The 26,969-nt window shown below is 40.5% G+C and overlaps 1 protein-coding gene across 4 annotated transcripts in view; it reads right to left on the bottom strand.

The window, feature by feature from the left end:
- brip1 (BRCA1 interacting helicase 1) overlaps positions 1-26,450 on the bottom strand; it is a 100,221-nt gene extending 73,771 nt beyond the window's left edge. For 3 of the 4 annotated variants that reach the window (XM_051665379.1, XM_051665378.1, XM_051665377.1), the window contains exons 1-14: positions 26,248-26,450; positions 24,719-24,845; positions 21,451-21,562; positions 21,018-21,206; positions 20,002-20,162; positions 19,692-19,847; positions 14,490-14,792; positions 11,945-12,166; positions 11,560-11,759; positions 11,034-11,166; positions 9,574-9,728; positions 9,074-9,242; positions 8,814-8,954; positions 8,479-8,640 (exon numbers count right to left, since the gene is read on the bottom strand). In XM_051665379.1, the coding sequence (XP_051521339.1) occupies positions 8,479-8,640; positions 8,814-8,954; positions 9,074-9,242; positions 9,574-9,728; positions 11,034-11,166; positions 11,560-11,759; positions 11,945-12,166; positions 14,490-14,792; positions 19,692-19,847; positions 20,002-20,162; positions 21,018-21,206; positions 21,451-21,562; positions 24,719-24,811 (2,196 nt within the window). In that variant the 5' untranslated portion in view covers positions 24,812-24,845; positions 26,248-26,450. The remainder of the gene's footprint in view (positions 1-8,478; positions 8,641-8,813; positions 8,955-9,073; positions 9,243-9,573; positions 9,729-11,033; positions 11,167-11,559; positions 11,760-11,944; positions 12,167-14,489; positions 14,793-19,691; positions 19,848-20,001; positions 20,163-21,017; positions 21,207-21,450; positions 21,563-24,718; positions 24,846-26,247) is intronic. The other variant, XM_051665380.1, reaches the window with a different exon arrangement.
- Positions 26,451-26,969: the final 519 nt, after the last annotated feature.

Here is a 26,969-nt window from a genome sequence, read left to right on the forward strand (position 1 = left end):
TATAGATGCTCTGGTGTGCTTCTTCTCAGACGGGACTCTTAGGCTCCAGGACCTCCAGAGTCTCCAATGAGTCCCTAAACTCCTCAATTTCCAGATTAAATATTAATTCACATGGAACATTCATATGTGGACATGATATACAATAGGGCATTTCTGTGGTCGATAAAAACTGCTTCTTGTGGTAAAATTGGGGCAGGACTCTTTGATCATTTGAGGAGGCTAAATCTCATTGCATCTCATCTCATCGCATTATTTGTGTGACCTAACCCATATATTGGAAATGTAAACTAAGAGCCCATCATCAATACAAAGGCATATACTGTATATGCACACAAAGACATTTGAGAAAGTTAATTATCCCCTGTGAGGGTACATCATGACAGGCAGCTTGAATAGGAGTGAATTATTTATGGCCTAAACGTGACCATACAATGAGGAACAAAGTATTTTTCAATGAGTTTCAATAATTGAGCTTGTTACTTGAAAAAGGATACAGGAAAACCATGAGCCAGCACTCAAAGTTTTGTTCATTATCCATAATACATTACAGGTACCTGCATATTAGCAGATATGGTAATTGTCAGACCGCTACTGTTGAATTCTGTAGTAGGTACTTCTAGTGTTATGGCTTGTGGCACCTCTACCGGAATGTCAGGCATCAACCACAATCTTTTACACAGCATGCATATATAATTTTTATGGTGGCTCTGAAGAAAACATCAGCATGCCTACATAAATGCAAAGTTATGGTCTCTAAGGCCTCCAAGTGGCAGCTTTGTAGAGCTACAGTTTCAAATAAATTTCAAATCAACAAAGATTCCAGGCAAAAGTCAGTTCACTGAAAAATATAAATTGCACACCTCTCCTCTACAAGCCACATGATTTGAGGCTTGAGTCATTCACAACTATAGTACAAACAGGATAAGTTACACAGAAGTTTAATAACAGTTTAATAATACATACTGTACAACTGGTCGATGCCATGCGAAGGGCAGACGTGTGAGACAGCTCTGAGCACATTGCCAATTTTTCTAATTATTTTCATGATATAATCCAGTGAAATTCGATACACCCAGTAACACATTTGCTGTTTGAGGTAAACATGGCAAAGAAATCAAAATCCTCAGGCTCTGGAGACATGAAAAGACACTTATGGGTTCAAGATGAAAGCCCAGACAGGCCTGTGGACCAGGAACTCGATTTGGATGGCGGGGCGGGAGAAGGAATCCAGTGTCAACTGTCCAACATGTCGGTGATGTTGACGAAGGTACTTACGGACTTGGAGGATCTCGCTATAACACAGGTGCTGGTCATATAATTAGAATATCATCAAAAAGTTGATTTATTTCACTAATTCCATTCAAAAAGTGAAACTTGTATATTATATTCATTCATTACACACAGACTGATATATTTCAAATGTTTATTTCTTTTAATTTTGATGATTATAACTGACAACTAAGGAAAATCCCAAATTCAGTATCTCAGAAAATTAGAATATTGTGAAAAGGTTCAATATTGAAGACACCTGGTGCCACACTCTAATCAGCTAATTAACTCAAAACACCTGCAAAGGCCTTTAAATGGTCTCTCAGTCTAGTTCTGTACGCTACACAATCATGGGGAAGGCTGCTGACTTGACAGTTGTCCAAAAGTCGACCATTGACACGTTGCACAAGGAGGGCAAGACACAAAAGGTCATTGCAAAAGAGGCTGGCTGTTCACAGAGCTCTGTGTCCAAGCACATTAATAGAGAGGCGAAGGGAAGGAAAAGATGTGGTAGAAAAAAAGTGTACAAGCAATAGGGATAACCGCACCCTGGAGAGGATTGTGAAACAAAACCCATTCAAAAATCTGGGGGAGATTCACAAAGAGTGGACTGCAGCTGGAGTCAGTGCTTCAAGAACCACTACGCACAGACGTATGCAAGACATGGGTTTCAGCTGTCGCATTCCTTGTGTCAAGCCACTCTTGAACAACAGACAGCGTCAGAAGCGTCTCGCCTGGGCTAAAGACAAAAAGGACTGGACTGCTGCTGAGTGGTCCAAAGTTATGTTCTCTGATGAAAGTAAATTTTGCATTTCCTTTGCAAATCAGGGTCCCAGAGTCTGGAGGAAGAGAGGAGAGGCACACAATCCACATTGCTTGAGGTCCAGTGTAAAGTTTCCACAGTCAGTGATGGTTTGGGGTGCCATGTCATCTGCTGGTGTTGGTCCACTGTGTTTTCTGAGGTCCAAGGTCAACGCAGCCGTATACCAGGAAGTTTTAGAGCACTTCATGCTTCCTGCTGCTGACCAACTTTATGGAGATGCAGATTTCATTTTCCAACAGGACTTGGCACCTGCACACAGTGCCAAAGCAACCAGTATCTGGTTTAAGGACCATGGTATCCCTGTTCTTAATTGGCCAGCAAACTCGCCTGACCTTCACCCCATAGAAAATCTATGGGGTATTGTGAAGAGGAAGATGCGATATGCCAGACCCAACAATGCAGAAGAGCTGAAGGCCACTATCAGAGCAACCTGGGCTCTCATAACACCTGAGCAGTGCCACAGACTGATCGACTCCATGCCACGCCGCATTGCTGCAGTAATTCAGGCAAAAGGAGCCCCAACTAAGTATTGAGTGCTGTACATGCTCATACTTTTCATGTTCATACTTTTCAGTTGGCCAAGATTTCTAAAAATCCTTTCTTTGTATTGGTCTTAAGTAATATTCTAATATTCTGAGATACTGAATTTGGGATTTTCCTTAGTTGTCAACATTTGAAATATATCAGTCTGTGTGTAATGAATGAATATAATATACAAGTTTCACTTTTTGAATGGAATTAGTGAAATAAATCAACTTTTTGATGATATTCTAATTATATGACCAGCACCTGTGTGTCGATCGATTACGGCGATGGAAAAATAATTCTCTGAGTTAGTCACAAGAGTGACAGATGTTGAGAAACGAAAAGATTATTTGGAGTCATCAGAGAGGGAATTAGCTGCTAATCTGCCCGCAACCAAAGTTGATTTGGAACGTGCTCTTAAAAAGCTTGAAGATCTTGAGAATAGAAGCTGCAGGAATAACATTCGAATTGTTGGAATTCCTGAGCATGAGGAGGGCAGAGTTATGGTGAAATTCCTAGACAAGCTTTACCCGAGTCTGCTCACATAACAGGCCACAAGCTGGAAATCGAGCGAGCTCACAGAGTCCCAGCTCACAGATCTGCTGAGGAAGAAAGGCCCCGATCGATTCTGTTCAAATTTTTAAGATCATCCGATAAAGATCTCGTGTTGCGCCAGGCGAGGAGCAAAGGAAAGCTTTCTTGGAAGAATCACAGTATTTTCTTTTTCCTGGACTTTGCGAACTCGACAAGAGAGAAACGTGATCAGTTTAAGGAATGCAAGAAACTCTTACATCAGCGGAAGATCACTTTTGCTCTGATATTTCCAGCCAGACTGAGAATAGACACCAAGGATGGCAGCAAAGTATTTACATGTCCCAATCAAGCAATGTCTTTTATTGAAACAATGGGTGAGTAACCATTGGGTGTTTTTCTTGTGAGTGGATTGACTCACTGTATATACTCTGGCTTTCAGAGGAAGCTGGGCACCATTTTTGTTTCTTTTTGCGTTGGCTCCGCCAAGCAGCTGGAGTTTGTTTTGTTTTGTGGATTAACACTTTTCCTTAAAGAAACTTTTGCATTGACAGAAGATCACTTTTACAATGAAGTTCCCGGGCAGATTGAGAATAGACACTACGGATGACTGCAAAATATCTACATGCCAACACAAATGATGTCTTTTATAAAGTTGGCAGACTGTGTAAATCATGGGATATACTTTTATGCGGCCTCTGAGTGAATTGACTTTTGACCATCCGAGGAACCGGGATGCGTGTTTCGTTTCCTTTTGTGCTGGTTCCGCCTAGCGGTTGGAGCTTGTTTTGTTAAATAATACTACTTCGGGATTATGGATGAATCTGTCAGTTCCTTGTGCTTATGCCTCCTGTTGGCTGGAGTATGATTTGTGGAGTATTTTCTTGGGACACTGGAACGATTACGTCATCTGCTGCACTCATCAGCTGGCTCACTGAAGATTCGTTTGTCTGTCTAAGGAAAATGAACGGCTTTATATCAGCTGGAATTCGTTTTGTGAAGGAGCACACCTTCGAGACGGTTCTGTGAATGGGTCTACACATTCTTTGTGTTTATTCTGCCTGCTGGCTGGAGTTTGTTTTGCAAAATATTTGATGTTATGTAATTTTGCCTTACAAATTTGTGAGGTTGTGAAGTTGTCGCGGGCACTCTCGTAGGCGTACATGGACTCTGAGTTTAAAGGGATTGACGCCAGTTGGCGCTTTCATGCGCAGGGTTAATGCGCACGTTTTTCTTTTTTCTGTTTGTTTTGTTCTGGGTTTTATTGTTGCATTAATGTTGAAATGTGGTCTTCATAATTTTGTTTTTGGCACAAAATTTACTTTTTCTATTATATCAAAATGTTACATATTAATATGAGTGTACTATCTCTCTCCACATGGAATGTGAATGGGTTGGGGCACCCCATAAAAAGGAGGAAGGTTATTTCTTTTCTTAAATGTAAGAAATATGATATAGTGATTCTTCAAGAAATGCATCTTTCCCCGCAGCAAGCTGAAAAATTTGGGAAGATATGGGGTGGACATGTTTTCTTTAGTGTTGGCACAAGTAAGAGCAAGGGAGTCATTATATTGGTAAATAAACATTTACAATTCAAATGTCTCAAACAGTTTAATAATAAATTAGGGAGAGTCATTATTGTTTTAGCAGAAATTCAGGGGCAAAGTCTGATTTTGGCTAATATTTACACACCTAACGCTGAAGATCAGGGCTTTTTTTATAGATCTTGAAGGGACGTTGCAAGTCGCTGGCACCCCTCATGATATAATTTTGGGGGGAGACTTTAATCTTTTGATGGACTCAGTCCTTGATCATAGTGAAGCAAATGTGTGTAAGCCCCCTAGAGCAATATTGACGCTTCACAGGATGTGTAAAAATCTTGGTCTTACAGATATTTGGAGACTTTTGAACCCATCTGGTAGAGACTATACATTTTTTTCATCAGTCCATAAGATTTATTCTAGAATAGATTTTTTTTTTTAAATATCCAAATTCCTCATTTCATCTGTTGTTGATTGCTCAATTGGAAACATTTTAGTCTCGGATAACGCCCTGGTGAGTTTAGAGGTGTTGCCACATATAGAGAAAAATAAATCATATAGTTGGCACCTTAATGTATCCCTTTTGCAAAATCCTGATTTCCAACAAATGGTAAAGACTGAAATCAGTGTTTATATGGAGACCAACTGGTCCTCGGTATCCTCTGTGGGCGTGGTTTGGAAGGCACTTAAGGTGGTTCTTAGGGGTCGGATCATACAGTATGCCTCATTCATCAAAAAATACAAAGCACGAGAACTCGTGGAGCTGGAAGGAAATATTAAAAGTGCAGAGGCAGAGCTGAAGCGCCGAATGTCATCTGATGGCCTCAGAGAATTGACCCAATTGAAATTTGGTGGTCTGCTGGTGGTGAAATTTTTTCCTCAGCCATTGATATTAATAATGCCTTTAAAGAGTTCTATCTTGATCTTTATAGTTCCACATCTTCGTCTACTGATGAAGATATTAGAAACTTTGTGGAACCATTAGATCTTCCTAAACTGAAGACTGAGCAAAAAAACACTCTTGATTCTGAGATAACCTTGGAGGAGTTTGACGAGGTAATTAAGTCCCTATCTACTGGCAAGGCTCCGGGGCCACATGGTTTTGCCGCAGAATTTTTTAGATCCTATGCTACTGGCTACTGGCTCCACTTTTGTTAGAAGTTTATACGGAATCATTAAAGAATGGAAAGCTTCCACCAACCACGACACAAGCCCGGATCAGTCTGATTCTTAAAAAGGACAAAGATCCAAGCGAAAAAAAAGTTACCGTCCAATCTCCCTGATCCGACTAGATGTAAAAATGTTGTCAAAAATGTTGGCTAAACAAAATGTATCTCTTATACATATAGATCAGGTGGGGTTTATTCGGGGCCACAGCTCTTCTGATAACATCAGGCGTCTCATCAATATCATGTGGTCAGTAGCGAATGATCAGTCTCCAGTCGCTGCCATCTAACTTGACACCGAAAAGGCTTTTGATATGGTAGAATGGGATTATCTTTTTAAGATTTTGGAAATGTATGGGTTCAGGAGTACATTTATTGGTTGGATTAAGTTACTTTATAGACACCCTGTAGCAGCGGTACAAACAAATGGATTCATTTCAGATTATTTTACTCTGGATAGGGGCACTCGGCAGGGTTGCCCTCTTTCCCCATTATTGTTCTGTCTTGCCTTGGAACCATTAGCAGCCACGATAAGAAAGGAGGATGATTTTCCAGGGGTGGTTTCGGCAGGTGTGGCACATAAGCTTCTGCTTTACGCAGATGATATTTTATTATTTGTCTCTGAACCTACTAGATCTATGCCTTGCCTACACAGAATTATTCATTCCTTTTCCAAGTTCTCAGGATACAAAGTCAATTGGTCTAAATCCGAAGCTTTGGCTCTGACAGCGTACTGTCCAGTAATGGCTTTCCAGCTGGGCACCTTCCAGTGGCCCAAACAGGGCATTAAGTATTTGGGGATTTTATTCCCAGCAAATTAGTCTGATTTAGTTAGTGTTAATTTTGACCCTTTAATAAAAAGGTTTTCGAGCGATGTGGGCAGGTGAGCTTCATTACGTTTATCGATGATTGGGAAGGTTAATGTTATTAAAATGAATTGTATTCCAAAATGTAACTACCTGCTACAATCTCTCCCTGTAGATGTCCCCCTCTCTTATTTCAAGCAATTTGATAGCATAGCGAAGTCCTTCATTTGGAATGGTAAACGTCCCAGATTGCATTTTAATAAGTTACATAGGCCGATAGACAAAGGTGGGCTAGGCCTACCCAAGATTTTGTTTTATTACTATGCGTTCAGTCTCAGACATTTGGCTCATTGGTCACTTCCACCTGAGAGAGCCCCTCCCTGGTTTGTAATTGAACAGGAAGTTCTTGCCCTTATTTCACCATTACAAAGCATCTCTATTAAACTAATTGGAAAAGTTAAGTTACACCCCGATATTTCGCATTTACACTCGGTATGGACTAAAGTGTCCAGATTGTTTAAATTGGACACTTATTTAAATGTTGCCTCGAGCATATGGCAGAACCCAAGATTGCGTATTGGCAAGTCCCCTTTCTGCTGGCCAGAGTGGATTGTGAGGGGGGTTGCTACACTCGGTGACCTACATTAAAGTAGAGTGTTGAGATCATTTGAAAACTCGGTCCAACATTTTGGGATCCCCAGACCTCAGTTTTACAGGTATTTACAACCGCACCACCTGCTTTGTACTATTTCTGGGAGTAGCACACTGCCCTAAGGAGGCAGATGCTTTGGGAGAGGTGATTGCAGCTTTTGGAAAAGGTCATTAGGCATCAGTATACTACTCCCTGTTAATTCAGAGTCTGGGGGACGGAGCCTTAACTTCTCTCAAGAGAGTATGGGAGAAAGATTTCAACTTGGCATTGGAGGAAGGAGTGTGGGCTAAAATTCTTAAAAAATGTTAAGTCTGCATCTAGAGATGCAAGGGTGCATCTTATACAACTTAAAATTTTGCATAGATTTTATTGGACCCCCTCTAGGCTCTAGGTATAGGCTTGGTCTTAAAGACACACCCACCTGCTGGAGATGCCAATCAGAGGATGGAGACATGGCCCATGTTTTTTGGTGGTGTGTCAAGATCCAGAAATTCTGGTGGTAGGTTCACTATTTTGTGTGCACTCATGGTGGGCACTCGGGTTTCGTTTTGCCCCAGACTTTGTGTTCTGGGCGATAGGGCGGTCATCGATGTAGGGATGGCCATATTGAGAACAGGCTTCTGACCTGTGTAATGATCGCCAGGCAGGTTATTTTGAGGGGTTGGAAGTCAGCTGGTGCGCCCCCATATCCGGAGTGGTGCACAGAGATGGGGACGGTAGCGGCTTATGAGGTGGTGTCATTGGGAAGACGGGGTGATTTAGATTTGTTTGTCCGGAAATGGGGCAGGTATCTGGAATTTTTGGGGGGCTCTCGGGTGGGGTGTAGAGAGAGTATTGTAGTATAGTTTTTAAGTGAGTATGATTATTATGTGTGTGTATATATATATATGTGTGTGTGTGTATGCATGTATATATTTACTTATGTGTGGCCACAGGATTGTTTTTTGGGGAGGCAGGGGTTTAAATGTTGTGTGTGTGTGTGTGTGTGTACATATATATATATATATATGTGAGTGTGTTTCTTGTTATAAGATTTAATAAAAAAATAATAATAAATAAATAACAATACATACTGTAGGTAAAGGAGTTTGTTCAAATCCCTAACCCTAACTATGAGCAATAGTAGCAAATACCACTAATTACATAGAATACTGATGTTACATACCTTATAGGATGGCAGGAAACAGAGAACTCCACGGCTGACTGTATGACACACTTTCAAAATCAAGGCTCCCACCTCATCCTGGAAAGCAAATGTCTCTGCATGTTGGAATGTGGCACAAAGCTTACGACCTTGGGGCCCTACACCAATTGTGCCGACCCAGACCTGCATCATACACAAACACATCCATTCAATAATTCTGACATTATGGTCCATATTTAATATCTACACATCAAATTATCCAATAGGTAGCCCCTTCTCTAGGTAGCTGTAGTCTCTGATGAAACGCTTTACTTTAGTCCTAAACTTTGAAATAGGTTTAAAAGGAGAACGCTAACCTGTGACTTGCTGATGACGTGACTGGCCTCCAGCTGGATGGAGAACTTGATGCCAAGTTCAGAGGAGAAGGAGCCCATGGGAGAGAGGGTGCCTGAGGTCAGCACAATACTCCGCACTGAATCACTCAGATCCGAAAATGCCTGTAGTGACACACATCATCTTGAACCACTACAGCTTAAAATTGATACACTCATATGAAGTTATACTGACATCTAACATATAGATATACAATAGAATTGCAGCAAACACTAGCTCTCACCACAGCAGGGTTAAGGCACCAAAAGCTCAGCGTGTGCACAGGGGTTTTGGTACGGGTGCTCTGTCGGCGACGCTGGGGCCGTGCAAAAAAGCCCTGAGCATCGGGTAGATCCTGTTGGGTGGTCCACATGTAGTTCTGCTGGAGGGCCACACGGTAATCATCCGCAAACCTGCACACACCAGTGAGCAGAGACATCAAGCAGAACCAACAAATGAATGTGAAATAACTAGATAGGGTCATTAAGTGGCTTAGTAGAGCATTTAATAGAAAACTTAAAAGATAAAAAGAAAAAAAGAATAATCAATAATCAAGTAATTGAGAGAATAATACAGTGAATTAAAATACAATGTGACAAGTCTACCTCATAGATTAAACCCAAATATTACATCAGTAAGATTTATGCATTTAATTCACAAACAAACCAAAATTACTACAACATTTAAAGACCACACGAAAAGGTTTGCCATTTTAGTCTATGCTGGACAGTATACGATAATGACCTGCAGTTCTGCCTAAAAAGGAATTCCAGAACCATAAAGAGGCTTTTGAGCATTGACTGAGTGTTGGAGCTGATGGTGGGAATCTGCACCACGTCTTCTCTCCCGTTCACTAGCCCAGTTCGCTCCTCCTTCTCCAGCACTGCTGCCAGGTGTTTCTACATAGAAAAAGCACACACATGAAAAAATAGACAGTGCTGTATACTAGGGCTGGGCGATATGGCCAAAAAAATTATCACAGTAGTTTTTTTTTTCATATTGTTCGATATCGATATTTATCACAATATACATTTCATACAATTAATGGGGGCGGAACTGTATTCAACATGTTTGTTATAAATCAAGAATGAATTAAACATAACTTATTTGTTTACAAGCAAACTCCAGAGGGTAAGCTACCATTAAAGTACACATTTCATCATCTTCAGCTAACGTTTAATTCCGCTGAAAGACTTCCTTGTGACAATCTACACTCCAGCTCAGTAGGTGGTGATAATGCACCTTGCCAACTGCCAATAAACATCACAAGAGAAGAAACACTTTCTTGCCTGTGACAGCGCTATGGATCATGTAAAAACTTTAAATTGTACATTAATAAACAGTATTGGTGTTGATGTCAGAGTTGTTGTGTTCAGTCCATAACTGTATTGCATTGTCAGTGCTGTCTTGTTCGGTACACAACAATATCATATTAGCCGGATAGCTAGCTGCTACCTAGTGGCTACCGAGCCTCATCTGGCCTCATTTTTTTTCCCTCCCCAATTTGGAATGCCCAATTCCCAATGCGCTCTAAGTCCTCTTGGTGGCGTAGTGATTCGCTTCAATCCAGGTGACGGAGGACGAATCGCAGTTGCCTCTGCGTCTGAGACCGTCAATCCGCACATCTTAACACGTGGCTTGTTGAGCACGTTACCGCAGAGACATAGCGCATGTGGAGGCTTCACACTATTCTCCGCAGCATCCACACAGAACTCACCACGCGCCACACCAAGAGCAAACCACATTATAGCGACCACGAGGAGGTTAACCCATGTGACTCTACCCACCCTAGCAACCGGGCCAATTTGGTTGCTTAAGAGACCAGGCTGGAGTCACTCAGCACGCCCTGGATTCCAACTCGCAACTCCAGGAGTGGTAATCAGCATCTTTACTCACTGAGCTACCCAGGCCCCCTCTCATCTGGCCTCATTACCGGTTTCCATGACAGCAGGGCTGCCTGCTAACAGGCGTTATACTTCCTAACCGGATGATTTCATGACTGTAATACAGTTTGCTAGTTGTGTGTATAATTTTGACGAACTGCTTGCATTTTTAGCAACACTTACCAGATCCAATCGTCTATATGTATAACATAGGCTAAATAATGAAAATTACTCAAAAGTTTATCATCAATATCGAAACATTTATCGATTTATCGCCGACTGTCTCAGTATACACCTTTAGAAAAGGTGGAGGAATGATACCTGCAGCAATGAGAATGTGTCTGCTGTGATGCCAAAGCCATGGAAAATGACAAGAACCTCCTTTCCTGTCCAGACTTTACAGGAAGTCTCATACTCACGATCCTCCAAGCCACTGGAGCTCTCCTGCACCCAGCTACATACATTTATAGACACACAAATTATTAATATCATTTCAATTAGTCAGATTAGCTATATTGGGTCTATGTAGCTCTAATTGTCCTGCACATTTTGAAAATAGTAAAAAAACAGATTATAGATGCAGTAGGGAAACTTTCAAGCATCTTCAGAAACCAGCTTTCTGACTGACAACTCATGATTAAAGGGATAGTTCACTCTAAAATGTAAAGTTCTGTCATCATTTACTCAGTCTCAATTTGTCCCAAAACCGTATGACTTTCTTCTGTGAAACACAAGAGATGTTAGGCAGAATGTTAGCCTCAGTCCCTATTGACTTTAACTGAATGGGGAAAAAAAATGCAGTGAAAGAGAATGTTGACTGAGGCATCAGAAAGCAGTGTGAACGTACTTGGCAAGGCTGCAGCAGAAGGCCAGCAAAGGCCTATGTTGATCGCGCCGAATGTTGTGTGTAACCATTCCATCAATCTCATCTCGTGCCAGCAACAGCTGAGCGTGGTTCAGGGTGAAACTGGCACTTTCGCGGGCACAGTCCTCTATGTTATGAGCCTCGTCCAGCACCACAATCTGCTCCTTCAGATTTATTTCCATCTGGCAAAGGACAAAACTTGACAGTCATTACCAGATGAACACCAGATGAAAATCCTCAAACACCCCAACTGTGTCAACAACCTCATTTGAAGACTGACAACAGTAAACCACTTTAAGCATGCAGTTCATTATATTCTACATATACTGAAGCTCCGAAATGTGGTAGTTTATGAATTGATGCTCACACTCTCACGGATGAGGGGGTCCAGCAGGTAGTTGTAAGGACAGAATACAATGCAGGCCTCCTGCATGAGCTCCCGAGCTGCATAGTAAGCACAGGACCGCAGCTTACCACCGAGACGCACCAGCTCCTCAATGTCCCAGGCCTGGTGTAGCCCATGCACCCACTGTAAAGAGTTCTGATCTCGCATTTTATGCACATTATGGTAGTACCGGCATGATAGGCCCTGAAATAACATAAATGCAAATACACAAAAACACAGATAAAACAACAATGGAGCACTGTTCTCTATTCAACTTTATATTTAAAAAAAAAAAAAAAAAAAAAGGGGTAATGCAGGTCTTAAAAGGTATGATTCACCCAGAAATGAAAATTCTGTCATCATTTACTTGGTTTTCCTGTAGCTCAACTGATAAAATGTATAGCCTGAATCAACTGCAAGTCATTTTGGACAAAAGCATCTGCTAAATGTATAAATGTAAAGCAATTATTCCAACCAATGAAGTAGATGTTTTGATTCCATAGAGACTCAAAAACTGTTTCTAACCTAGTGATATCACCATCATTTCTTCATGATAAATGCACTCTTTAAACTGTACTTTAGGCAGGTGTCTCCCTGCAGAGGAAGCATCTGTGCATTGTGCCACAATTCAGCCCATAGCCCGCTGTTGAAAGGCTGATGGCAGCTTACACTATACATACTCAAAGAGGGATTAGCCTTCAATGAGAGCACAGGATAAACGTCAGCCCAGCCATGCCATTTTTATTCCCCTGTCCTCCAACTCTTATGAAGGTGATGATGGCATTGCTGAAAGGTGTGTGACCTAACGACAAGTGTCTGAAAGGCCTATGCTCTTCAGGCATTCAGCGAGGCCAGGACAGTGTAATAAAGACAAAGTGGGGTTCATAAGAGATGGGGCCCCAGGGAGGATGAGGAAAACAACAGCTCATTCTCTGCTCTCTCCAAGTGGGGTTGTCGGCACGGTCTTCCCCTCTTTCATGTGCAGGGGTGCGACACAGTCGAGAAGTGAATGGACACCTGTGGTGACAGTGTAATAGGTATCATTACTCGGGCTGCCCGATGGTCAGGCACTGAGCAACACGGACAACACAGAATCTCCCACTGGAAAAAGTGCGTTTAAAGCCTTTGACAAGGCAAAAAACAAAACAAAAAAAAACAAAAAAAAAGTCTGTATGACTGAGTTGGGGATATTATCGCCTGTAGCCAGCTTTGGTGACGGAGATTAAGTTTATGAGTCCTTAAAGTGAGGGTTTGCATTTCAGGGTCGGTAATCCAAAGGCGGCTCGTCGTCTTTTCTTACGACATGTCACAGTGAAAGGAGAAGAGGGTTCACAAAATAAGTGCCACACTTGCTGTTTGGCCTGCAGGCCACTGTGAAGATCAGGAAACAAGGTATTTATTTCCACAGTAAAGACTGGGTCAAACTCTGTTCAGAAGATCCAATTCAAGACTTTCAATTACAAACAAATTAATGTTGGGTTGATCACTAGTTAGGCCAGGTTATTCCAACATTCAAAAATGGACAGGGCAAAGGCCATGACCTGTACAACAGGGTGGCAAGTAAGACTGAAACATTCACATAAAAAAAACAAAAAAAAACAACAACAACAAAAAAACAATTGTGCTGCCAGCTATGAAAATATAAATTTTAAATGTGTTTGAATTGTAAGGAGTCCATTTCCTGAGTAATTACTACAATTCTCTATATCGCTGACTTGCTGTACTGAAAGAGAGAAAAAAAAAAACTGCAAACGGATTTATCAAACAACAATGATGCGAATGCAAATCTGATTATACTTAAAGTAACATAAGTATGCACGTTGATAGAGTTTGTGCATACATGTGCTTGCTCTGTCTTACTTTGTTTGATTGTGACAAACCAGTTTGAGAAGCACAAGAGATTTGGGTGTTTGCTGCGATAACAGTAATAACAGTTTATCCTGCAATAACAGCACTGATAAGTTTTTCTTGCAATCAAAACGCTAAATAGGGTAAATGTCACAGATTCAAATGATTTCTCAATAGAGCGGTTTTGGAGCTAGTATTGGATTTATCTCTATTACTTTTGTTCATATCCATTGTGTGTTTAATGCTGAACTTTTATGGTGTTTACTAGTTGCCAGTGGAAATAGTGGCAGAACCGTGTTCCACAAACACGCCAAAAACAAGGGCAAATGGGAAAAGCTACAGAGGGGTGGAAGAGATCTCTTGCTGCACAAAGAAAGACAATTATCATGAAAAAAATCTAAAATGAGACCATACAAGGAATGTAAGTATAGGTTTCATGACAATCTACTGCTCTCCCAAGAAAGGTTCATAGACAATCTTCAGGTTTCTCACACAATACTTGCTATTATTGACAGAGTTCAGATCTCATGAACTGGGACCCTCAGTGTAACGGGTGATGTCTAAGGCTACTGAACTCTTATCCCTCTGAGAGGCTCTAATGATGACAGATGAATAAAGAACCTGTGCTCAGATGTGATTGTGATGTAATATGGAGTCATTTGGGAAAGGGGCGACTCACGTTCTTGGCCTCCAGCAGCTCCTTGCAGCGCTCGTTGCGGTTGGCATGAGGCACCACTTTAGGATGGACACAGGTGTGGTCTCGGCTGGACAGGATTGTCATGGGCACACTGGAGTAAAGCGTTCGTTTCAGCTCCCGTGCGATCTGCGTGATCTGCTTATGGGTACGTGTGCCAAAGAAGATCTTGGGGATCTTTTTCCTACCGCTTCCCTCTTTGTCTTTCTCGTTGTCCTTGGCCTTTTCAATCATTTTCTGTCCTGCTTTGAGGTTGGTGCAGGGACAGACAGAACAAGACATGGGAGACTGTTGGACACAAAGAAAGAAAAATGAGTCAACCGCAAACATTATAAAGAGAAACAACCAACTTGAAGCAATGCTACATCCCTTGTTTGCCAAGCCCATGAATAGGCTTTTGTATTAGCAGCCATATAGATAATCATTCACATAACAGGGAAATGCTATAAGTCAAGACAGAATGACCCCAAGCAAGAGTGTAATTTTAGACCGTGCCATTGTTCATGCTACTGGCCCCTAATTGGATCTCTTTAATTGCAGTTTTCACACAAAGGGCCATGCTTGCCTGCAGCCAGCTCTAGTGGTGAAACTGATCTTGAGGATGGTATGAGCATTCTAAGTGTCCAACTTTCCCCTTCTATTCACAGGACTGACACACAACTCATGTGTTACACAGCTTATGTCAAACAGTCATAGTTTCATTCTGTGAGAGACAGCAGTATCATCCGAATAGTGAAATACTGCATACATAAAAGTTTGTTTAAAGAGCCTTAATCGACACACTATATTTAAACTCCTATACCTGGAATATTCTGCACAACAATATATTTCTGCACCTTGAGGATTAGAAGGCTTAATATTCCCTCATATGATTATGTATCAGGTTTCTTTCCATTGTTGTTAGACCCAGACAGAATCTGCTGACTTTTTTTGTATTTTCTGTGCTGATTTTGGGCAAAAATCTGCAAAATGGATTTGAATAGAAAGTTCCCCCCAAATCAAAATGCTGTCATCATTCACTTACACTTTTTTGCTCCAAACCTATATGACTGAAAGCTGAAAAAAGATGTAGCGTGAAAGGTGACTGAGGCTAACATTCTGCCTTATATTTTCCTCATTCCACAGGAGAAAGTCATATTGGTTTGGAATAACATGAGGGTGAGTAAATTATGTCAGAATTTCCCTTTTTGGGAGAACCATACCTTTAAACATGATAAAACGTTAAACAGAGCTGAGACTGTGGTCTTCTTGATAACTAAAGCCATAATCAAATTAGCCAAGTAATAAACAAACAAACATGCAATGTGCGGAGACATGTAGAGCTTTGTGAATGATTGATGACCCAGTTGTGCTGAGATTTCTGCAGTTCTCCATGTGGGCCTGCTGATATGTATGCCAATCAAAAATGTCTTATGTGGACAGAGAAGATGGCTCCAATAGCCGCCAGAGTCCTTCAACATAACAGTTCCTCCTTTGCTTTTCCTAAGAGTGACAGTAAGGTTATCCCTCATAAACAAATGCTAAGTCACAGCGTGTGTTACACCTTCATATCAGGGATCAAGCTGTCCTTTAGCCTGCACTCGACCGAAGAAGTCCAGCTCTGGTTACCCGAGCTGCTTCTCAAACCTTGTTTGTCATTAAAAATTACAGCAAGTGATAGAATGGAAGCAAACGTGAGCCGTCTTGAAAACCGTCCTCCAGCAGTACAAAGACCAGGTCCGACGTGCTAAATAAACAGAGAGATGGCAGCAGCTAAGGTTACGGCTTTGCAGTTACGAACTGGGGCTCTATTTCTCTCGGCCCTGGTGATCAGCTTACCTGCTGCTGCCACATTCAATAGACCAGTCCAAGTATCCTGCCTCCTATACAGAATAATTACTTATTCATCGTAGGGGGGAGAGAAAGGGCTGATTGTGAATGGGAGGCCTTGTCAGCAGCCGTGCAGGAAACAGCTGACACAAGGGTATCCGTTACATGCTGCCTGCCAGTTTCGGCCCCTCTCGCTACTGCGCAGCAAATAAGACACCCCTGGAATGCAGATAACAGCCTCCATTGGCCGGACCTGCCGCCACAGACACATTCAGCAGAGTGGCACATTCCTTTCCAGTATGGCCCTGATATCAGTGGAGCAGAGATCTACGTCTCCAGACCCCGACAGCAGCTCCCAGTAAAACAGTATGAGGCATTGTGCGGGAGCATTAACCCAAGCATGCAGTTCCAGTCAGGGGCAGACACCTGCCGATGCATCTAGCAGCTCATTGCTCTGCTAATAAAATGTGGGCATTGTTCTGGCACGAAAATATGAGCAAGGATTTCTAAAAGTGTCTTCGGGGGTTTGTAGCAGCATCGGTGTCCAGTGACAGCGTTTCACAGCTCCTATGGGACCTAACAGCTAGTTTCAGTTCAGGGCCAGCACACATACTACAAATACATAAAATAAGCAAGCTGCTGGTCACCATATGTATTCTTCACTTAAGAGACAAGGAGTAATGGATATGTGGAGAGGAGAAGGATCTAACCAAGTACTTATCAGTTACTGCTGAAAAACATAAGAGGTGGGTTTATTCTGTTAGGACAGTGGCATTTCTGTTAGCCAGGTGAGGTGTGGGAAGAGCACCTCCTGTGTTTGAGATGGTGAGGCTAGATTGTCTGCGCACTACAATGGCCCTGTGGTGGAAGATGCAGGCCCGAGTGTGAGTGCGAGCAATAGAGACTGCATTTCAACATGCTGGCTCTGAGAGCTCGACACCTGAGAGACTGAAATCTCACACTGTCCACCTGCCTGGGCCACTGCACCCTCACCATACAGATGGACAGAGAGAGAAAGAGATAGCGAGTGAAGCATTTCAGTGAGGTCTTTACTCCCTATAGCCCTCCTGATAGCTGCCCTTGAGCACCCCGCACCCCATAAAACCCCGATTTCACAAAGCACCTGTTTATCCCTGGAGCACCGTAACCAGCGGGTGAACCCCATTCAATATTTATCCCAGGCTTTCACAGATCACTGCCGAGCAAGGAAAACCTTTTAATTAAACTGGAGCTCGCTTCAAAGGACCCCTTGAAGATGTCAGTCAGCGCTGGCAGGGGCCGAGAACGGTGTCAGGTGAGAGTGAAACCCAAGGCCTTGCTTTCTCTTCTTCCCCCGACCCTCCCCAAAACAACCACACCCATCAGCCCGCCCATCAAGTCTGGGACGTCCTCTTTGGGTAACAGTCCACCAATCTTGAGGAAGCACAAGTTCCTCCCTTTTTTATTGTGCCAGTTGTAAGCAATAAGTCCAGTGGTATGACGGGCAATCACATTGGAACAGATTCTTTTCAACACAGGCCATGTGAATACCGTATCATGGCTGACCCTGCACTCTGACTCCAGCTTAGCTGGGATATGTGAAAAAAAGAGTTTCACTGTATATGTGCAAAATGTATAATGTGTGATAAATAAAATTATAATTAATTATTAAAAATTATAATTATATTTAATTATAAATTATATTTAAATTATACCTGCTGTGTTTGTTACACTGCATCAAATTTTCAAAGAGGCTTTTTGAAAAGCGTGCAGATGCTGAGCTGAATTTTGCAGCCTTGCACACCAGTCAATCTCTACAAGCCAAATGGACCATCTCCATAACACTTGTATGAGTAATGCCTGTAACCTAGGTTAGGAAGACTTTTGCTTGGTGAAAACTGTGTCTCTTTAACCCTTAAATTCATGGGTGTTTCGCCAAACATTGTTACAAACTTGGGTTTTTACAGACCCAGCATGTATATCTATCAAAAATGGATCAACAAAATGCTTAGATAAAGTAGTGTCAAATTTTACTTTATTTTCCCCCCCAAGACAATTAGAAAAAAAATATGTTTGCAACAAATATAGAACAGGATTCATGATTCATGAGACGCAACTGGCTGTCAAACACACTGAGCTACACATAACATATAATCTACATGTAAGCTGCAGATAGGCTACACATATGTATTTTCTCAGGCTCTTTTTGAGTCTAAACAGATGCACAACTTACATAATTTCAGCAGTACAGCCAAATGACAACAGTCATGTCATATACTGGTTATGTGTTAGACTTGCTAGTTTACTTCCACGTTGTTTCTTCGTCAAATAGAGATGACAAATGCAAATCACATCACATATCACCGCACCCTTGAGTAAGACATAGCATGTATAATATGGACGTGTACACTCATATTGAATACTGTTAATTCACTATTGTCACAAAGAAAATGAACGTGATACAGTAGTCATTTGTATTAATATAGTACTCATTTGTCTTGTAATAAACAAAGAAATACAGTATATTTCTTGTGATAATAAACTTATATAGACATGAAATAATCATACAAATATGACTTATGGAAGCACAAAAAACCCCAGACACTATTACATATCTAGGGTCTTTAATGACCCTGCAAACTATTGGTAATTAAACAGTTATACGTTTTTTTAATTTAAATTAAAGACCCGGGTATGCGTTAAAGGATTAAGGGTATAAATTTACATAGATCGAATGTGAGGCAGGATTCCAAAAGCATAGTCCAAAAGATTAGATGACTTACCATGAAATGTGCTGGAATCTAATGGGAACTACAAAGCATCCCTAAACCTCTTTATTGAACATGGTCTCTTTCTCCTCACATAATTTCAATATCAATATTTCATGTCAGTTTATTTATATATTTGCTAAGCGGCGGTGTAATAAGCAGGCTATTGTGGTCAGCTGCTCTGTGTCGGGGTATATTTGTGATAATGACCGGCTGACTGTACATTATTGACTGTATTACGTTAACACCCCAATTTTGCATTTAGTCAGACTGTGCATAGTACTAAAGTCTGCCATGTACAACAAAAGCAGCATCAGTGATATAGTAAACTACGGTAATTAAACAGAGATAATGTCTGCTTAACATGCCAATCATAATTAAGTATTTGACGGCAATATGAAATATCTCCAAGAGCCTTTGGAATCACTTTTATGAATGATCCTTCGCTGCCACCCAGTGGCCAAAAATAACAATCTCAATAAACATTCCGTCTGCTGGGGTTTAATGGATTATGGATGATGAAATGTGGAGAAACATCAAACAGTGCTTCCATGGCTATTTTTGATAGTTTATTACACCATATGCTCCAAATTACAGATACAAGCAGAAAATGTGTCCAAGGTGCACTCACACAATACTGCTGCAGCGACTGGCAGCTGTCCACCCTGGCACCAGAGTTCAATTCCATGGTCCAGCTCTGTGCCCCGGGCACAGGTCTCTCCAGGTCTTCCTCATCATCATCATCAATGTAAATTACTCCTCGCTCGAAACATCTCCGCTTACTGCTCTGTGGAGAGAAAAAGGACAATGTGTTATGGCCATTTTAGTTAAAGCAAAGTTGATTATTACAAGTCATAATGTATGATATAAAAGCTGTGATGACAAATCAACAAGAAGACAATTAATATTATCATACGAATAGAAGGTATTTGTAGCGATACCTTCTGGTCTGTGGATGGTGTACGAATGCGCTTCCTCTCAGTCTTGAAATCATCGTCTTGTTCTCCATCATTAAGAGAGGCTTGAAGTTTCTCAGAGAGCCGGGAAGACAAAGTGGACCTCTTAGGCTGGTCGCTTTCTACTGCTGAAACAAGGGTGCATCCTATATGAGAATGCCAAGACAAGACACATAGACTACTCTTAGGGGGCTTTCACACCGGGCACATTTCCTGCGGTCCGATTCCAAGTGCAATTGTTCCCGGTGCCCCCCGCAGCGTTGGTCTGGTTTCACACTCACTTGATCCTATCGAACCCTGGTCCATTTGCATTCATCTTACGTCATCACAAACACGCATGGTGAACACAACGCGACTCATCATACTTTTGTTTTGTTTTTATTTTGGTGCCATTATGCACAGCGTAACTCATCAGATGTCCAGGGGAAGGCGGCTTGCTGCTGCTCGCAAAGGGCGTTTTTTTGAGGAGACAGCTGATTGCAAGGAATTCATTTGCAACTTTGTTTACACTGCAAGCTTACGCTCATGTCCAAGGTGAAGTTATAGCCACTGTCATCTCCTATTATACCCTATATTTATAACCTATAATAGTATTTATATATAGTATTTATAAGGTGTATAGATAGATAGACAGACAGTATTTATAGTGTTAATTGTACTTGTATGTCATTGTGGTGTCATTACTTTTTTGGGACTTTCAGGAATGTGTGGATCCTCGTGTGTTGTCGAAACGAATGATGTCATCATCATTCGCAGGTTACTTTACTTCTTGAACGAGTGCGCACCCGAGTCGGAGTTGCTTTCACATTCACGCAAATCGAACTCAGACCACCTCCTACAGGTAGTCTCGGGTTCGGTACTGCGGTGCGCTCCCCGTTCCGCATGACTGCTTTCACATTACCAATTTTTCATGCGAACCGTGCTGTTTCGAAATAAACTGCCAGTGTGAAAGCATCCTTAGTTAATCTATCATCATACGGAATGTTTAAGAGAAAACTCACCTCCTTTTGTGAGAGGGGTTGTAGGCTGAGCAGAAGCACCTACACCAGTAAGGTCAACCACCGGAGGTTTGCATGCCATATTACTGGAAGTGGCATGTGCATCTCGGCTATGGCACACACACTGACATGGAGTAGCCACTTCTGGCTTCTTACAGTCACCTGAGCTGGTGCCAGCATTCTGTTCCTTACCTTAATATTGAGGCAAAGACACAAAATATGAAAGTACTGCAGTAGATTTCTGCTTTCAGTTATGTCTGCTTGACATTGATTTCATAAAAGCTTGTCTTGGCTGTGGCAAGTTCTCTTAAGTTCTGACAATCATCACACGTATAAAATGATGCCATACTTTTTTTTTGTATGCTCATTGGGTAACTTTGTCTCCTATTTAGCTCATGATATTCAACAGAGTATTCTAGGAGATTTCTAGACATACCGTACTGTGCCTGTTGCCATGCAAGGGCCGAACACAGCAAAGCAAGACTCTTGCCACTGCCAGTAGGGCTCTCTAATAGACAGTGCTGCCCATGATTAAGCCCACGAATGATCTAAGAGAGAAAAAGACAATTATAAATTTTAATTTAAAATGATAAATTACAGTATACACACACACACACACACTTTTATATATATATATATATATATATATATATATATATATATACACAAGGGGTGTAACGGTACACAGCAGTCACGGTTCGGTACGTACCTCGGTTTTGGGGTCACGGTTCGATACGAGTTCGGTACAACAGGAAAAAGCAACAAATTCCAAATGCTAGGTTTCTTTTCATTTATATTGAACAGACAGTAGTGCAAATTACAGTTTGTTCCACCAAGCGGCATTTAGTCCGCCCTGAGGTAGTTGGTACAGTACAGCCTCCTTTAGTGTATTAAGCACTAAGCAGTAAACAGAATGCACTCTTGCATAGGCCATATTTTTTTGTACGGTTGATAAAAAAACAAAAGGTATTTGGTCACAATCAGCTACAAAACTGAAAAGCATCTCTTTTGTTATAAAAGTACAAAATAAATAGAATAATGAAAAATTTAACTTGCGCATTAGGAGAAGGAGTGTTACAATTTGTTCCACTTAAACTATATGTTGTTTGTGTATATGCCAATTGCCTGGGTAATGACTTTGGCCCTGTCTGCTCTCACATCTAGAGGCTGGTTAAAAGCTGCAGGGATACATTTTTGCACTCCCGTCATCTTTTTCTGCCTAGCTCCGGTGATTGGCACATCTGGGTGATGTCGTCTGATATGTGTTAGCATGTTGGACGTATTTCCACTCACATACCGTACAGCTGCTTTACAAAGCCGACACACCGTCCTCGTCCTATCTACCACTCACTCTCAACTGCTGCCATAGTTCACTGGGAACCCAAAACTTTCCCACACTGCTGATTTAAAACAAGTAGGTGGGTCTTTGAGCTCTTGCATGTCATCTGAACTCGCCATTCTTGTTTTGGGTTGGTACATGGATGGTGTCTTCTCCTGCTCTTTTTCCTGTTGTGGTGGTTAGCAAAAAGCGTTGCATTACTGCGCGCGCCCCCTTCTGGATTGGAGTGTGGATCGCCTGTGACTGATGTATTCTTTGTCTGACTGCATGCACCGAACCGTCATATTTTTTAGGGGGCATCAGAAAATGGTTTGAGTTCCAGGGCTGAGAAAGAATGTTATAAGTAACATTGCTAACACTGTTCTACATTACAGAGAAATACTTAACCATAATAATGAGCCTTTAAAATATAAATTTTACAAGAGCAAGCACAAAGCGTGCAGTCTCGTGGAACACACGTATGTAAAGGGTTCTCACACTTTCTTTGCTTCTGTCTTCTGAATTTTTTTTTGCAAGAACAAAATCATCTGAGTGCTGCATATGACCTCAGACATCTCAGCTCAGGAGGTGCTTTGAGTTCAGTTCGCTTTATTTCCACAGAGCAGTTCCTTGTGACCACAACTCTGCAGCCTATACATCTGTGATTAAAACATAAAATAACACAAAAACACGTTCACCTCGAACCATGATTTATATTTCAGTGATTATTATCATCATTATTATTTTTTACATTTATAATTGTTTTTATGTCTTCATTTGTTTAAGTAATTTCCCACCTGCCTATTTAGATGGATACTTGCCTGATGGTAAATGGTTTGGTTACTATATAAACACTTTATTATAATTGAAACTTTATTATTATTATTTTTATGGAAGTGTAAAACAAGTCTCCCTTTTTAAAATAAATAGAATAAGAAAGCTAACAGAATTATAATAATAAACCAACAATAACATGTTATATAAATAAAACATGTTAGTTTACATGTTAGCATGGCATGTTAAATTAACTACTAAATGAAAAATAACATCAGCTGTGTGAGCTTTTAAAGTAATGTCCTATGATTATTAACAATTAACATATACTGTATGTGCGTGACAGCGCAGCCAGACTGCTCCTGTCTGTACCTTTAACTCAGTGGTTCTCAACTGGTTTTGCTTCAGGACCCAGATTTTACATTGGAAATCAAGTGGCAAACCACCATAGTAAAAACGTAACCTGTATTTAATGTATCCTGGGTCGCATTTCCTTTTATATGCATAGTTTTGTTCATGGTTTTCAAGTACAAGGACATGCATCAAGTGACATTATTTTTGTTGTTGATGTTAATGTTTCGTTTGGAGTGCAATTTGAATTAAAAATTTATTTGATTTAATAAATTAATGACATTTTCAATGCAAAATCACTAAAGCAAGAATATTCACTGATCCCTCGGCCCAGGGATTGCCGATGTAATTGGATATTGTGATATATATATATATCGTGAAGGAGGGAACAAAATAAATTTATTCAGACACATGATGTATTTTCCCAGACAACTAAATACCTGACTGGTAGAGAATGCACAGATGAAGTAGGCTCTTTGCCAGAGAAATGTTGCCCTTCACTACTGTTGTAAAGCCATCTTTCAAAAAGTTGAACACACATTTTAATTGCACTTAATTTTTTTCCAATTTCATTTGAATTTTTAGTTAAAATAAAAAAAAAAATTTTAAAGTTTGAAATCAAGGTGTCTCGCTTTATTGTGTAGGCTTATCCCCAACCCTGCTTAACGAAAATTACCCCATAGTACCACCTAGCGTCCAACCAGCGGTAATACCTACAGTTCGTCGGTTTGAACGTGAACACCGTTTTTTTTTTCTGTGACCAACCGACCAATCAAAACTTGGTCGACCAAGACTCTTCTCATTGACTAACATTTGGTCGACTATTAGTCTACCCTAAAAAAAATGTATGGGAAAAATACCTCCAGAACCCAGATGGCTGAAAAGTGGGCAAGCACTGTTGCACTCTATTCAAAACCTGTATGACTTCCTTTCTTCATCTTATATCTATACATTCAATAAACGTCTCAGCCTCAGACAGCATGCCCACAGTCCGTGCACTTTGCCATTTTAGTCAAAGGTCTGGTTGCGTGAGACTAGTCAGTCCCTAACATTTTGCCAAAACATTTCCTTTTGCATTTCATAGACAAGCGAAAGTCATATAGATTTGGAACAACATGAGGCTGAGTAAATTATCACATAGTTTTCATCTAAAAATGAAAATTATCTCTTTAACTGTTAGGTGTGAGAACAAATTTATAATTAAGCAAAATCCACTGTGACATCCTGTTGAAGTCAAGACCACAACTGAAAAAGATCTTACAGAATTCATCATGGCCAGCTGAGAGGGATACGCTTTGCATGGAAAGTTTATCTTCACCCCTCCTATGGTGTACTCCACTGGAGTTGCAGACATGCTGAATGTTTCTGTGTCCCCTGGAGGTTAATGTCTGAGGATACAAACATAAGTGCTGACTACACAATTTAAAAGACTGACATTTGTCAAGAGAAGTCATTTCTATTCTATTTCTATATAATAAATGTACACATGCCAATATTATATACACTGGTGGCCAAAAGTTTGGAATAATGTACAGATTTTGCTCTTATGGAAAGAAATTGGTACTTTTATTCACCAAAGTGGCATTCAGCTGATCACAATGTATAGTTAGGACATTAATAACGTGAAAAATTACTATTACAATTTGAAAAAAAAAATTAAACTACTTAAATTTCTCATCAAAAAATCCTCCACATGCAGCAATGACAGCAATGCAGATCCTTGGCATTCTAGCTGTCAGTTTGTCCAGATACTCAGGTGACATTTCACCCCACGCTTCCTGTAGCACTTGCCATAGATGTGGCTGTCTTGTCGGGCACTTCACACGCACCTTACAGTCTAGCTGATCCCACAAAAGCTCAATTGGGTTAAGATCCATAACACTCTTTTCCAATTATCTGTTGTCTAATGTCTGTTTCTTTGCCCACTCTAACCTTTTCTTTTTGTTTTTCTGTTTCAAAAGTGGCTTTTTCTTTACAATTCTTCCCATAAGGCCTGCACCCCTGAGTCTTCTCTGTACTGTTGTACATGAAACTGGTGTTGAGCGGGTAGAATTCAATGAAGCTGTCAGCTGAGGACATGTGAGGCGTCTATTTCTCAAACTAGAGACACTGATGTACTTATCCTCTTGTTTAGTTGTACATCTGGCCTCTCACATCTCTTTCTGACCTTGTTAGAGCCGGTTGTCCTTTGTCTTTGAAGACTGTAGTGTACACCTTTGTATGAAATCTTCAGTTTTTTTGTTTTGTTTTTTTTTTTTTTTGGCAATTTCAAGCATTGTATAGCCTTCATTCCTCAAAACTCAAAAACTCAAAAACAAACACAAATACGTTAAGCTTCATTTAACAAACCAAATAGCTTTCAGCTGTGTTTGATATAATTGCAAGTGATTTTCTAGTACCAAATTAGCAATTTAGCATGATTACTCAAGGATAAGGTGTTGGAGTGATAGCTGCTGGAAATGGTGCCTGTCTAGATTTGATCAAAAATGACTTTTTTCAAATAGTGATGTTTTGTACATCAGTAATGTCCTGACTATACTTTGTGATCAGTTGAATACCACTTTGGTGAATTCAAGTACCAATTTCCTTTTGAAACTGCAAAATCTGTACATTATTCCAAACTCTTGGCCACCAGTGTAGCTACTGCTATCTGTAATACAAGTTGTATTTGAACAATGATGTTAGTTGGACTGACAATTGATCTATGGTCTTATTCGGAAATAAAACTAGTAAATGAACTGACATTTAACATAACTTATGATAGGACTACCAAGATATAATTTTACTTACTAGAAATAAACGCGTGTCTTCAAGTTTTCATACGCAGATACCACTAAAATTACTACGCATCAAGATATTTTGTTCTATTTATCTGATGATATTTCATGAAAACAACTCCCGTAAGTTATTTCATTTAATGTTACTTCGCCAAGAAAAGACTCTTCATTGACGGTTAAAATCAGCGTAAACAAAATGAGGCACGAAAATGAAACTCCCGCCATGCAGCAGAAAGCAGGAAATACGTGCAACAAGACGTCAACTGTCAAAATAAAAGTCAGAGTGTCGCGTCTTTTCCAATTACTGCAAAGGGTTTTCCCCCACTAAAATATATTTTAAAAGCTTTAAAATAGATATATAGACAAATTACACGTCCTGTTGTGCTTGAAATGATTTAATATATTTTGGGACTGTCGAGCACTTACACAGTTATTTTGGATAGATTTCGTAATTTTATTAATGAACATTTGCTTTTGGATTTTTACTGTTTTGGTGTTTATAGCATTTGTAAAACAAAACAGAACGAGTATTTTATTATTAATATATATTGTACCTTGTCAAATTGCATATTCATCGAAGCAAATTCAGTAATCAAAAGCCTTTATTTACTTTTTTTGAAAACGAAATCATCAAAACAAAACATCCAAACAATTCTGACTTCAAAGAAAACCAAAGCTCTTAAGCCTGTAAACCTGTGCTTCTTTTATAAATGATTGCTGATCCAGTGCTTAGTA

This window comes from Myxocyprinus asiaticus, chromosome 31 (assembly GCF_019703515.2).
Source record: "Myxocyprinus asiaticus isolate MX2 ecotype Aquarium Trade chromosome 31, UBuf_Myxa_2, whole genome shotgun sequence".
Classification (NCBI taxonomy): Eukaryota; Metazoa; Chordata; class Actinopteri; order Cypriniformes; family Catostomidae; genus Myxocyprinus; species Myxocyprinus asiaticus.